This window comes from Pundamilia nyererei, unplaced genomic scaffold (genome assembly GCF_000239375.1).
Source record: "Pundamilia nyererei isolate P.nyererei 1_Seehausen unplaced genomic scaffold, PunNye1.0 scaffold00123, whole genome shotgun sequence".
Lineage (NCBI taxonomy): Eukaryota > Metazoa > Chordata > Actinopteri > Cichliformes > Cichlidae > Pundamilia > Pundamilia nyererei.
The window spans coordinates 1,309,960-1,320,317 of record NW_005187524.1 but is presented as its reverse complement, the minus strand read 5'-3'; the positions used below and the strand labels follow the sequence as shown (position 1 = coordinate 1,320,317).

The following is a 10,358-nucleotide window of genomic DNA, read 5'->3' as shown; positions in this document are numbered from 1 at the left end:
AGACAAGTATGTGGCTGTAATATGTTATATGGTGATTATTGTTGTCTATAATTTGATTGTAATTTGTGTTCTATTTTCCATTCTGTTTGTAGAACCACACACATACCCACACCCACGCTAAATCTGCCATTAAAGAGCTGAACGATCATCCCCTGTCCTCGTTATTTTCTGGAGGGTCATAGTGGCACTTGACCTGTGCACACCCTGCGATCATCACCGTAGAACTGAACCTCATATCAGAAATCATCATAACAAACAGCACTGTGCCAGAGAATGATGCTCATCCTACAGGATGCATCATCGTGTTTGACAGCTGGTACTCCCCTATACTCCTCTAAATGTGCTTCTCTTCATTGTGACCAAATAGCTCAGTATTTGTCTAGTCTGACCATAAAACCCTTCTCCAGAATGCATTTGGCTTGTCCATGTGCACTGCTGCAACTTTCAGTTATTTTATAAAATCACTCTAGATATGTGCGGTACAATCATTACACACTGTAAAAAGAGTAGTTTGAAGAAATCATTAATAACCAAAATTTAAAGAAACGCATAATCTTTTATTTTAAGACTTTATTGTGTATACACATCATTTTTTCCCACAATACTTTACTTATATGTATGAAATATTGTGTCCTGATCAAATAGAAAAAAAGTTATTACAACATTTCCATTTACTACTACAATAAAACCACAAAAATGAGAACTAAAAAAGCCAATCAGAAGATTTCTGAATGAAAAATATATTAACATAGTAAAAAGTCATTGAACAAATCAGACCTTAATTTGCCTTAATATGGTAAATTTTAAAGAATTGCTATAATTTTTATTTCAAAAAGCTATTTTATAAATAAATACTAATGATTAACTTGACAAAAAAATCTACCACAAGCAAAGGAGTTTGTCAAAATACACTGAACATATTTAACTCTTTATTGTCATTGCACAGTTGTACTTTGTATATATGGGTACAACAAAATTGTCCCACTGTGATACTAAAATAAGGCAGGCAAAACACAATAAATAAGTAACATATATACAAAATAAAATATGTAGTGCAGAGAAAGAAAAAGGGAGATAATCCTATCCATATGCTCATAAAATGTGGTACATTTTAAAGAATAGTTTCAACATCCGAATAACTTCAGGGATCTTATCACTATAGGTAGTGTTGAGCTCATGTCTTGTTTGCCAGTTGAGCTTTCCCCACCGTGGATGCTGTTGTCTTCAAATTGTGGGACAATTTCAGAATAGTGAATAAAGAATAATGATCCTCACCATAAATTTAATGCCTAGCTTTTACATCTGAAAAGGCACCATCAATCCTGAGAGGTACTGTATGTAAAGGTTTTATATCAACATGTTCTCCCATGCAGACATCATCTTTTTCGAGGAATTGCTTGGATATTTCAACAAGAGAATGCTAAGATTATTAAATAGCATTTTTCTACTCTCCCGGGGTACTCAAAGCACTCAATGCAACATGCACCATTCACACAAGCACTATCTTCTATGCTTTAATCTCTGCAGGAGTTTGCTTCATTCTTTATGGCCACTGTTTACATTCTGCCAGATGCAGATTTGCATGCAGCTCAGTGTGCCCTCGAGGAGCAGGTACTGCACATGGATCAGACCTACCCGGACACTGTCATTATGGCTCTTAGGGACTTAAACAAAGCCAATCTAAGCCAGGAACTTCCCAAATATAAACCGTATATTAAATGCCCGACCAGAGAGGAGAGGACACTGGACCAGTGTTACCCTGCACTGCACTCGAACTTTCTGACCACGTCATGATCCATCTGATCCCTACGTACAGACAGAGGCTGAAGCTCTCCAAACCTGTCATGAGGACTAAAAAACTGTGGAGCAATGAGGCTGTGGAGGAGCTTTGCACGTGTTTGGAGTCTACAGACTGGGACACAATGAAGGCTGTTTCTAACAGCTTGGATGAGTTTATGGACACTGTCACCTCCTATGTCCACTTCTGCAAGGACAGCATTGTGCCATCACGCACCAGGGTGAGTTATAACAATGACAAACCCTGTTTTACTCCTAAACCCAAAAAGCTGTGGCTTGCAGAAGCGGAGACAGGGACTGCTACAGAGAGGCCAAGTACAGGTTCACTAAAGAAGTGGACATTGCTAAACATCAGCGCTCTGAGAAGATGCAGCAGCAGATCTCAGAGAATGACTCGGCCCCTGAGTGGAAAAGTTTTAGGAATATCACTTGTAGTGATGGGTCGGCCGCGAACGAAATGGCTCTTAGAGCCGTATCTTTGAAGTGAACGATGCGAGCCGTGGGGTTTTTTTTTCTTTCTCTTGCCCTCTCTTTCACTTTATGCTGCAAGTCACCCTTGTGTTTGCGCTGAGCAGAGACAGCAAACAAAGCCTTGTGTTTGCGCCCCTCCCTGAGCTGAGGGGGCGGGGGCGGTAGTTACACTCGCAACAGCAGTAGCACCAGTGTTGCCAACTTAGTGACTTTGTCGCTATATTTAGCGAGTTTTCAGACCCCCTTAGCGACTCTTTTTCTAAAAAGCAACTAGCGACAAATCTGGCGACTTTTTCTGGTGTTATTGGAGACTTATTTATGACGACTTTTTGACGTGAAAGCGGGTTGTCAACATGTCCCTGTCCCAACTTTTTGAGAGGTGTTACTGCCATCAAATTGAAAATGTCCTTATGTCTTTGACATGTTTCACTTTCCCACTTTAACATTTTACACCTTAACATCCTGACATGTTTACAATTGTGGTTGCGTATTCTGACTGAATCACAGCCTTCTATGAATTATTTGGCGTGAGTAAGACAAGTTTGTCTGTTAAAATATAAAAGCATGGGAACAAACATAGAGTCGTGCTCTGAAATGACTTCCAGAGTACTGACTCGAGCTCTAGTCCACATGAGTATTTGCGTCAAAGAAGGTAATCTGGGTTAGTGCTTTCATGTCAGAAAAGCCATTCAGCGGAGAGCACATGGGAAGAATGACCAAGTTGTTTCTACACAGAGCAACCTGCTGGAACTATATGAAATAAAATGCTGCCCTCTTGTGTCAAAATATGGTAAAACAGCAAGCCTTATGCATAAGGAGACGTTACAGCTGTGTTTGATGTAGCTGTGCTGCTACTTTGTGTGTGGATTTTGCCGTCTCCAATAATCTTGCTGGATTTATAATAGTAGATGAACAGGAAGAAACCTATACAAATAAAGAAGAAGGTTAAGGACTTTTAATCCAATAAAGAATGAAGTCAGCTCACTGTGACAGTTTTAGATTTACCTTGAAAGGAGTTGAGGATGGTAAAGATGTAGTAGGAAGCGATGAGCAAAGGTCCGTAGCTGAAGAAAGCAAAAGCCCAGGTGATGCCAAGAAGGAGGAACAGGCTCAGAATGGTGGAAGTATTGCTCTTAATGGAACTATTGTCTTGGGCCTTTCCTGCTTTTGGCATTAGAACGATTTGCCTTACAGTTAGAATGAATACACTCAGAGTGAAGACGAACACTACAGCATAATAACCAATGTTGACCCCCTGGTGGATACCAGCATCAGAGATCCAGCACCTGAAAAAGGGAGTACAACGTGATCCTCTGATGAAGATGTTTGTGTTTTATCCAAGAAATCTATTATCAGATTTACAGACTTACATTGTTGCTGCTTTCCCCTCATTTGTATTAATATTAATAGAATTATATTTCTGGGAGGCAAGAAGAGCGATCACCACCACAGCCGGTATGACTAAAGAGAAGATTAGGAATATAAATTCTCCTGTGATTATTATTCATAATATGAGAGCATAAGTATCATTTTTGGCTCAGGTCTCTTACCCCATCCTGTGATGCAAATCTTCAGCATGTAATGTTTCACTTCAGTGCAGATTCGACGTAGACTGAGGTACAAGTGTAAAGCCTGCATGAAGAACCAGGTAAAAGTGGCCAACATCCCGTAGTGCAGAACTGCTGCTATTGCCACACATGCACCTTTGATACCCAGGTTTGAAATGCTCTCATTGGTCAAGAAGGACAAGTTCAGGATCAACATGGCGACAAAGAGGTTCATCAGAATCTTTGTTGCTTCGCTTGCTTTCCCCTTTCTGTGGAGCAAATTAGTGTGCGTAAGAAAAAGGACTTTACTGAGGTAAAAATCCAAACTCCAAACTGCCTCGGATCTCTTACCTGACGAGAACGTGCATGAAGAGACCGACGATCAAGAAAAACAGCGACAGTCCACAACCGATTGAAGTGATGTAGGTCAGAGTATTAACATCAGAAGTGCTAATGTTTGCAGGTGTAGGTGACTAGGTTCAAATAGTTATGTGTCAGTATGTGCTGTAAAAAAATCATTTCTTATTTCCTATACAGCTGTCTTACCATGAGTATGGCAAAAAAGGTTAGATGTGTGCACTGGCAGGTGATGCTGTTATTGGTCTCCACTGTTTGACAGCCATCTGTGATCCAGAGTGATTTCCCTGTTGGACAGCAGTAATACAAAGAAGTAACTGTTAAAGACAGACTTTATCACAGTAATCAGCGTGTGTGCAAAATGTGAGTGAACACTTCAAAGGTCTTTAATTCCTGTGGTTTTCATATTAAAATTAGATATATATATAGAGAGATCTATTTGGGGGTTTTTACCGTTTGCATCTGTGCTGTTTCCATCCCAAGACATGCAAGAAGCATTCGCTCCTTTCTTTATCAAAATAGAAAATGAAAATCAGAATAAGTTTTCCTCTGAACTTAAATTGATCATTATTTCTGTTATGACATCACACTTACCTTGTCCACATTACTGTACTGAATCTCGATGGGTTGTGAAAGGTTTTGTATTTTTGCCCCCATTTCTATTCCCACTATCTCACTGTTTAAATAGTATTTACTGCTGTCATCCTGTTAAGATTAAAAGATTGTTAATAGATCAGGTTTGGTCAATATGTTTATACATTTTATAAAGATCATGAGTAGTTAGTTCAGCTGTACTATTACCGCATGCATTTCTGGAAAGAGCAGAATCCCAAGAAATGATCCATTTCCCTCCACCGCCATTTTACTGGCCTCTTTAGGAATTTTCATTAAACGAAATGGGCCCGTCAAAGAATTGCTGTTTTCTTCTTCAACAGACTTTTAAAAATATTAGTAAAACAAAAAAATAACAAAAGAAGAACAAAATAATATTATTAATTGAAGGTCATAAAATTGTGTTGCACAAACACCTTACATTTACTCCAGAGTTTTTTGTGAAGACAAAGTTCATGTTGGTTTGGTTTTCCTGGGGCAGTTTGGCAATCAGTCCTGTAATGTTGCCCATTTTCACTGCTGCTGTGCTGGCGTTACCCAGCTCTTTAAACAAGCATGATAGAACATTCATGGCATCTCTGTAAGACACACCGTTAATGTTTTAGAGCAGATTTCAAAAGCGTGTATTTATTTTTATTTGCTGTTATTGTTCTGTAGAAAACTGAGATATTTACTTTGCTTTGTCTGGGCTGGTAGGAATTTTCTCCAGGGTATAATTAATCTCTTTGTCTAGACTTTTCAAGACTGGTTTCTTACATAACACACATGTTTTATTGTCAAAGATAACGTAGTGTGTTTCTGTTACATCTGCATAGCACAGGCACATACAAACATTCATGGAAAAAAGCAGGAATTAAATTTTCAACCCCGTGCTCTCTTATTATCACAGTACTTACTAAAATGTTGTTTTTTTAATGATCCTGTTAAATAAACAACATAATACCTTTGCAAGCCACTCTGGTATTGGTTTCATTATCTAAACAACTGTCAGTATTCACTCTAATGCTTTTGGAACCTTCAACACATAAAAGTATGAAATTAGAACTTGTGCACTGTCACTGCTGTCACGTTGTTTCATGTAGAAATTAAGAGGAAAAGGTTTGTGAATTTACTTTCATTCAAGCAGCGGTTGATGTTATAAAGAAAACCTGCAACAAAGTAAGAAGTGCGTCAGATCACTGGTTGGAAACCTTTTCAAATAAACTGAAAATTATGACCATTGTGTGCAAAGTCTCATGTCTTAGAGGCTTACCAGGGCTGCTTTTGTTGTAGACCTGTGATGGCATACACGAATAATCATACTGTGGCTTCTTCATCACCACAATATCTTGCTTAGATAAAATCTCTTCAGTTGCATTTAGGATGTATTTGCCTGGTCCGTCTCCTTTTACTTTAAGGCTACAGGTGAAATTGTTTTCGCTACAACAATCTAAGACAAATACAGAAACAATCAAACACTTTTAGCAAATACCCAAGACGACTTTTTTCACCAACAGTCCGAAATATAAAAAACAAAAATTAGATAACTGTACCTGCAAGGCTATTGTTTGGCTGGATGTTGAAACAGAGTTTAGGTCCGTTGACCTCTCGGTAGATAGTTTCTAAAATATAACAATTATTTATTATATGTATTCTTATTTATTTAATAATCATTTCTAAAAGCACAGGGTACTATTGTTTTCTTTGAACCTTTCAAAGACGTATTTTTTCCTTCATTATTTTTGAACTTACGTGATGGAAAATATTGTTGAGTTAGTGTTTCATTACTGATAAAGAGGGTATTCTTGGGTGTGCAGTCTCCATTTGGACCTGTGAAAACTGACAACATGAAAAATCTGACTATGAGTTGATATTGAGAAATCTTTTAAGCTACATTTTGTTGAACTTACCACCCTCACTTATGTGGTTGCTGAGGAATATCCCATAAAACAGAAGCTTCGCAGCAAGCGTCCGGCGATGATTTACATCCATTGGTAACATTTTCCTAAAGAGAAATGGGAATCTTCAAATGAATCTTAGCTTATCACAGCCTGAGAATTTAAGTACGTTCCGGCTTCTATTTCCCAAATGAGAATGCGTTCTGCATTGTCGAATTTCACAGCAACTCACGTCCAGCTTACAGACATCACATGTTACTGACAAATATACCTTTCGTATCTGCTTCCCTGCTTTGACTTGCAAATAAACTGGGCCCACGTCTCAAAGTTTATGTTTCCACAGCTGGCAGAATGGCACCTATTGTCATGGGCTGGAACAAAATGTACACTGTAGGCGTGAACACAGATGCTCCTGTAATGTTATCCTGTATTTTGTCCCCAGTAACTCGTGTATTCATATATTTAAAAAAAGGAATAAAGTGTGTGTGTGTGTGTGCGCGTGTGTGACTATATGCATTGAATTGAGGTTCAATGAGAAATAGATGGTTGTAATTGTGATAGTGCCTCAGGGATGCATATTAAAACCTTTACTTTATATCCGCTCCTCATGGGCTTGACATGGTAATTTGTGGTTTATAATAATTCCGTCAATACATACATCTTTAATGACTACGAAACAAGAATTGGGTGCTCAAGTTTGAATTTATTTTGTATTTTCTACAGTGTTCTTAAGTTCAAAAGCCTCACCTTTACTCCTCCACAAGGCTACATCTACACTAGCCCAGATAAATTTGAAAACTGCACCTTTCTTGGCTGCTACTTCAAAGCACATTGTGCACTGTCGGTCCTGCGTGCTGCACAACAACATTGAATATTTAGTATTTACTGCTGTTTACACTTAGCTAATGCGATGGTGTTGTGTTTAGTATGTTTTTTTTTGCTTGTTTCTCTTCTTTTTCTCTCAACAGGTGATCCAGGAGATATTTTTCTCTTCTTTCTCTTTTTAAGTGCCCTTTCTCAATAAAATAAGATATAAAATAAAATAAAATAAATAATAACAACAAAGGTCAATCAAATGGACCAGTACGGCAATGCCACGATGATCCATTTGGCAAAGTAAATCCATTGGGTATCCTTGTTGGTTTTCAGACAACAATTCTGACGGCTAATGAACCAAATGGGACAGGCAAAAAAAAGAAAATTAAAGAAAGTCATGTATGCTGTACCATCATTCCACTTTAGAAAAAGAACAGTTCAAAGAAACCATTAATATCCCACAATTACCATGACATCCATGCCCATTCTGACCACAAATGCAGTTTGTGTCAAAGATGGGGCTGTAAGTGGGCACCGATTTAGCTTAGAGGCGACAGGCCACGTGCCGTGTGGGCAGAAAGCAGCGGCAGTAGCCCCCTGCTGTGTTTCTTCCTGTCTATCTTCACTATCGGTATCCAACAGAGGCAAAATGCTAAAAAAAAGGTTTGGCTACATGAAATACCTAATAACGTTCCAGTCATTTTCCTTTACAGTCGCACTGAACATAGATAACAATAACTGTGTAATCTTTTTTAATTTTGACACCTTAAGGCATAACTAAAAAGCTCAAAGCAACCTTTTGGCTTACATAATGCAGAATGCAAATCCTGACTATTTATTCCCTATCACAAAGCCACGCTTGTGTCCTGAAGGTTGCATGAGGGAAATAAACAAATTACTTTCGCAGCCCGCCAAGCAATGAAAGCAAATTACGAAGGTTACCCAGTTAGGTTTGCATTTCTGTTCTGATACGAACTGATATGGGCTTAATATGTAACTGACCTAACAAACAGCAGTACATTTGTGTTGACGTGCAAAACATCATGACATTTCGAAAACCTCAGCTAAAAGATTTTCATGAATTCCAATGAATGGCTATAAAGGTATTAGTAAGTACTGTTTTTATACAGTATTTTCTGAATACTGTATTGTACTGCAAATGTGCAAAAAATCTCTCTAACAGTATAAATATATAAAATAAGTTATTCTAATAAACAAACTACTATAAATATGTTAGTTAATCTGCCCGTCTGTCATCCAGTAGGAGCCTGAGCTGTACCACTCGGAGAAGGCAAATAAACAGATGTGAAAATGTTTTGCTTGTGTTTTTTTTAGCACAGTGGAAATCTTTACAGTCATCATCCAAACAGATCCGCTGGCTAAATATGCCGTTGAAGGCATATATTATCATATTTCATGTAGGACTCTCTCGCTTGGAAACTTGTTTATCAAGAACGTTACCTACTGACTTTTCTAATCCAAACGTATTATAATTACAATACAGATTCCCCAAATAATTGAATAGATTTAACAATCTTCTGTGGTAGCAACTTGTGTATTGACATTTGATTGTTTTTATTTAAATGTCAGAAAACAAGTTCCACCAAGTCAGTCCGTCTGGTGGGTGCTACATGGAAAGCTGCTGTCAAGATTCAAACGTCTTGATATGATATTCTCTCAAACAATATTAACCATATTCACAGTGCCAAAAAGTTGATTCTGTTCATCTGGACGTCACGTTTTCAGTGGGGGAAAGGTTTTTCACTAATCCAAGCAACAACAGGACCAGTATCAGCAGTATGTTTGCTCTGGAATTGTGTCTTCATTTCGCATATTTCACACACAAGGGTCAGTATTACAGGCAGGAACATGGGTGTGCCATGGCTTCCCCAGTTTCACCCAATGTGGCAACTTGTACATGGAAGAAGGGGAAAAGAGGGCTCTATTATCCTGTGCTGGAACACCAGATATGTGGATAAAAACTGGGTGAAAATGAAATCTCAGATGCACCAAAATTCACTGATCACATTAACTCGGTGGACTGCCGGGTCGCAGGGGCAGCAGGCTAAACAGAGAAGCCCAGACCTCCCTCCCCCCAGCCACCTCCTCCAGCTTATCCGGGGGAACACCAATGGATGGATTAACTCGGTGGACCACACATCAAGTTCACTAGGGAGGATATGAAAAATGACACGTTAGCCTTCTTAGATTGAGGGATTTGCACAAATCTGAATAGTTGATTCTGTTCATCTGGACGTAGCGTTTTCAGTGGGGAAAGGTTTAAGGGGCATTTAAAAGTTCATGTGTACCGTAAACCAACGCATACGGATCAGTATTTAAGGTTTGACTCTCATCCTCCACTGGAGCACATACTAGGTGTCATCAGGACGCTACAACACAGAGCGAACACCATCCCCACAGACACAGCAGCTAGGGAAGAAGAAGAACATCCTGCCAAGAAGGCCCTGAGTAAATGTGGTCATCCCAGCTGCACATTTGTCAAAGCTGGGAGGGCGCCTAAAGAAAGCTACACGCGATCCGGGAGAGAAGTACAACTGCTGCCTAAGCGAAATTAGTGATCCTTTATGTGTCCGGATTAGAACAGCTGAGATGCATTTTCTCGAAACACAGCACCTCTTTAGCTTTCAAACCTCAGAGCACATTGCGCCTAAAAACTGGTCCACCCCAAGGGTTCCCCAACACAAACACAGTAATGTAGTGTAGCACTGTGCCAGGAGGATTGCCACCAATACATCGGAGAAACCAAACAACTGGCTAAGCAGATGGCGAAACACAGAAGAGCTAACTCGTCAGGCCAGGACTCCGCAGTCTATTTACACCTACAGACCAGTGGACACTCGTTCAGTGATGATGATGTACA

The 10,358-nt window shown here is 39.1% G+C and overlaps 1 protein-coding gene across 1 annotated transcript; it reads right to left on the bottom strand.

Annotated features, from left to right (window-relative positions):
* Positions 1–2,599: 2,599 nt before the first annotated feature.
* LOC102204437 (G-protein coupled receptor 64-like) lies at positions 2,600–6,975 on the bottom strand. Its single transcript, XM_005742768.1, has 18 exons — positions 6,933–6,975; positions 6,674–6,768; positions 6,516–6,602; positions 6,317–6,385; positions 6,037–6,213; positions 5,897–5,932; positions 5,728–5,799; positions 5,459–5,591; positions 5,206–5,362; positions 4,974–5,108; positions 4,767–4,877; positions 4,626–4,680; positions 4,362–4,459; positions 4,167–4,288; positions 3,819–4,084; positions 3,639–3,729; positions 3,274–3,554; positions 2,600–3,192 (listed from the first exon to the last, which is right to left on the bottom strand). Exons 2-18 carry the CDS (start codon positions 6,762–6,764, stop codon positions 3,074–3,076), a joined length of 2,100 nt encoding a protein of 699 aa, XP_005742825.1. The 5' UTR covers positions 6,765–6,768; positions 6,933–6,975; the 3' UTR covers positions 2,600–3,073.
* Between the last annotated feature and the right edge of the window lie 3,383 nt (positions 6,976–10,358).

What these genes read in the sequence shown, in the direction of transcription:
- LOC102204437 (XM_005742768.1), bottom strand. Translation starts at nt 6,764, where the DNA reads ATGTTACCAATGGATGTAAATCATCGCCGGACGCTTGCTGCGAAGCTT. An exon ending in GCCAAACAATAGCCTTGCAG is followed by an intron (nt 6,214 to 6,316) that starts GTACAGTTATCT and finishes TATTTGTCTTAG; the next exon opens with ATTGTTGTAGCGAAAACAAT. An exon ending in CAAAAAACTCTGGAGTAAAT is followed by an intron (nt 5,109 to 5,205) that starts GTAAGGTGTTTG and finishes TATTTTTAAAAG; the next exon opens with TCTGTTGAAGAAGAAAACAG.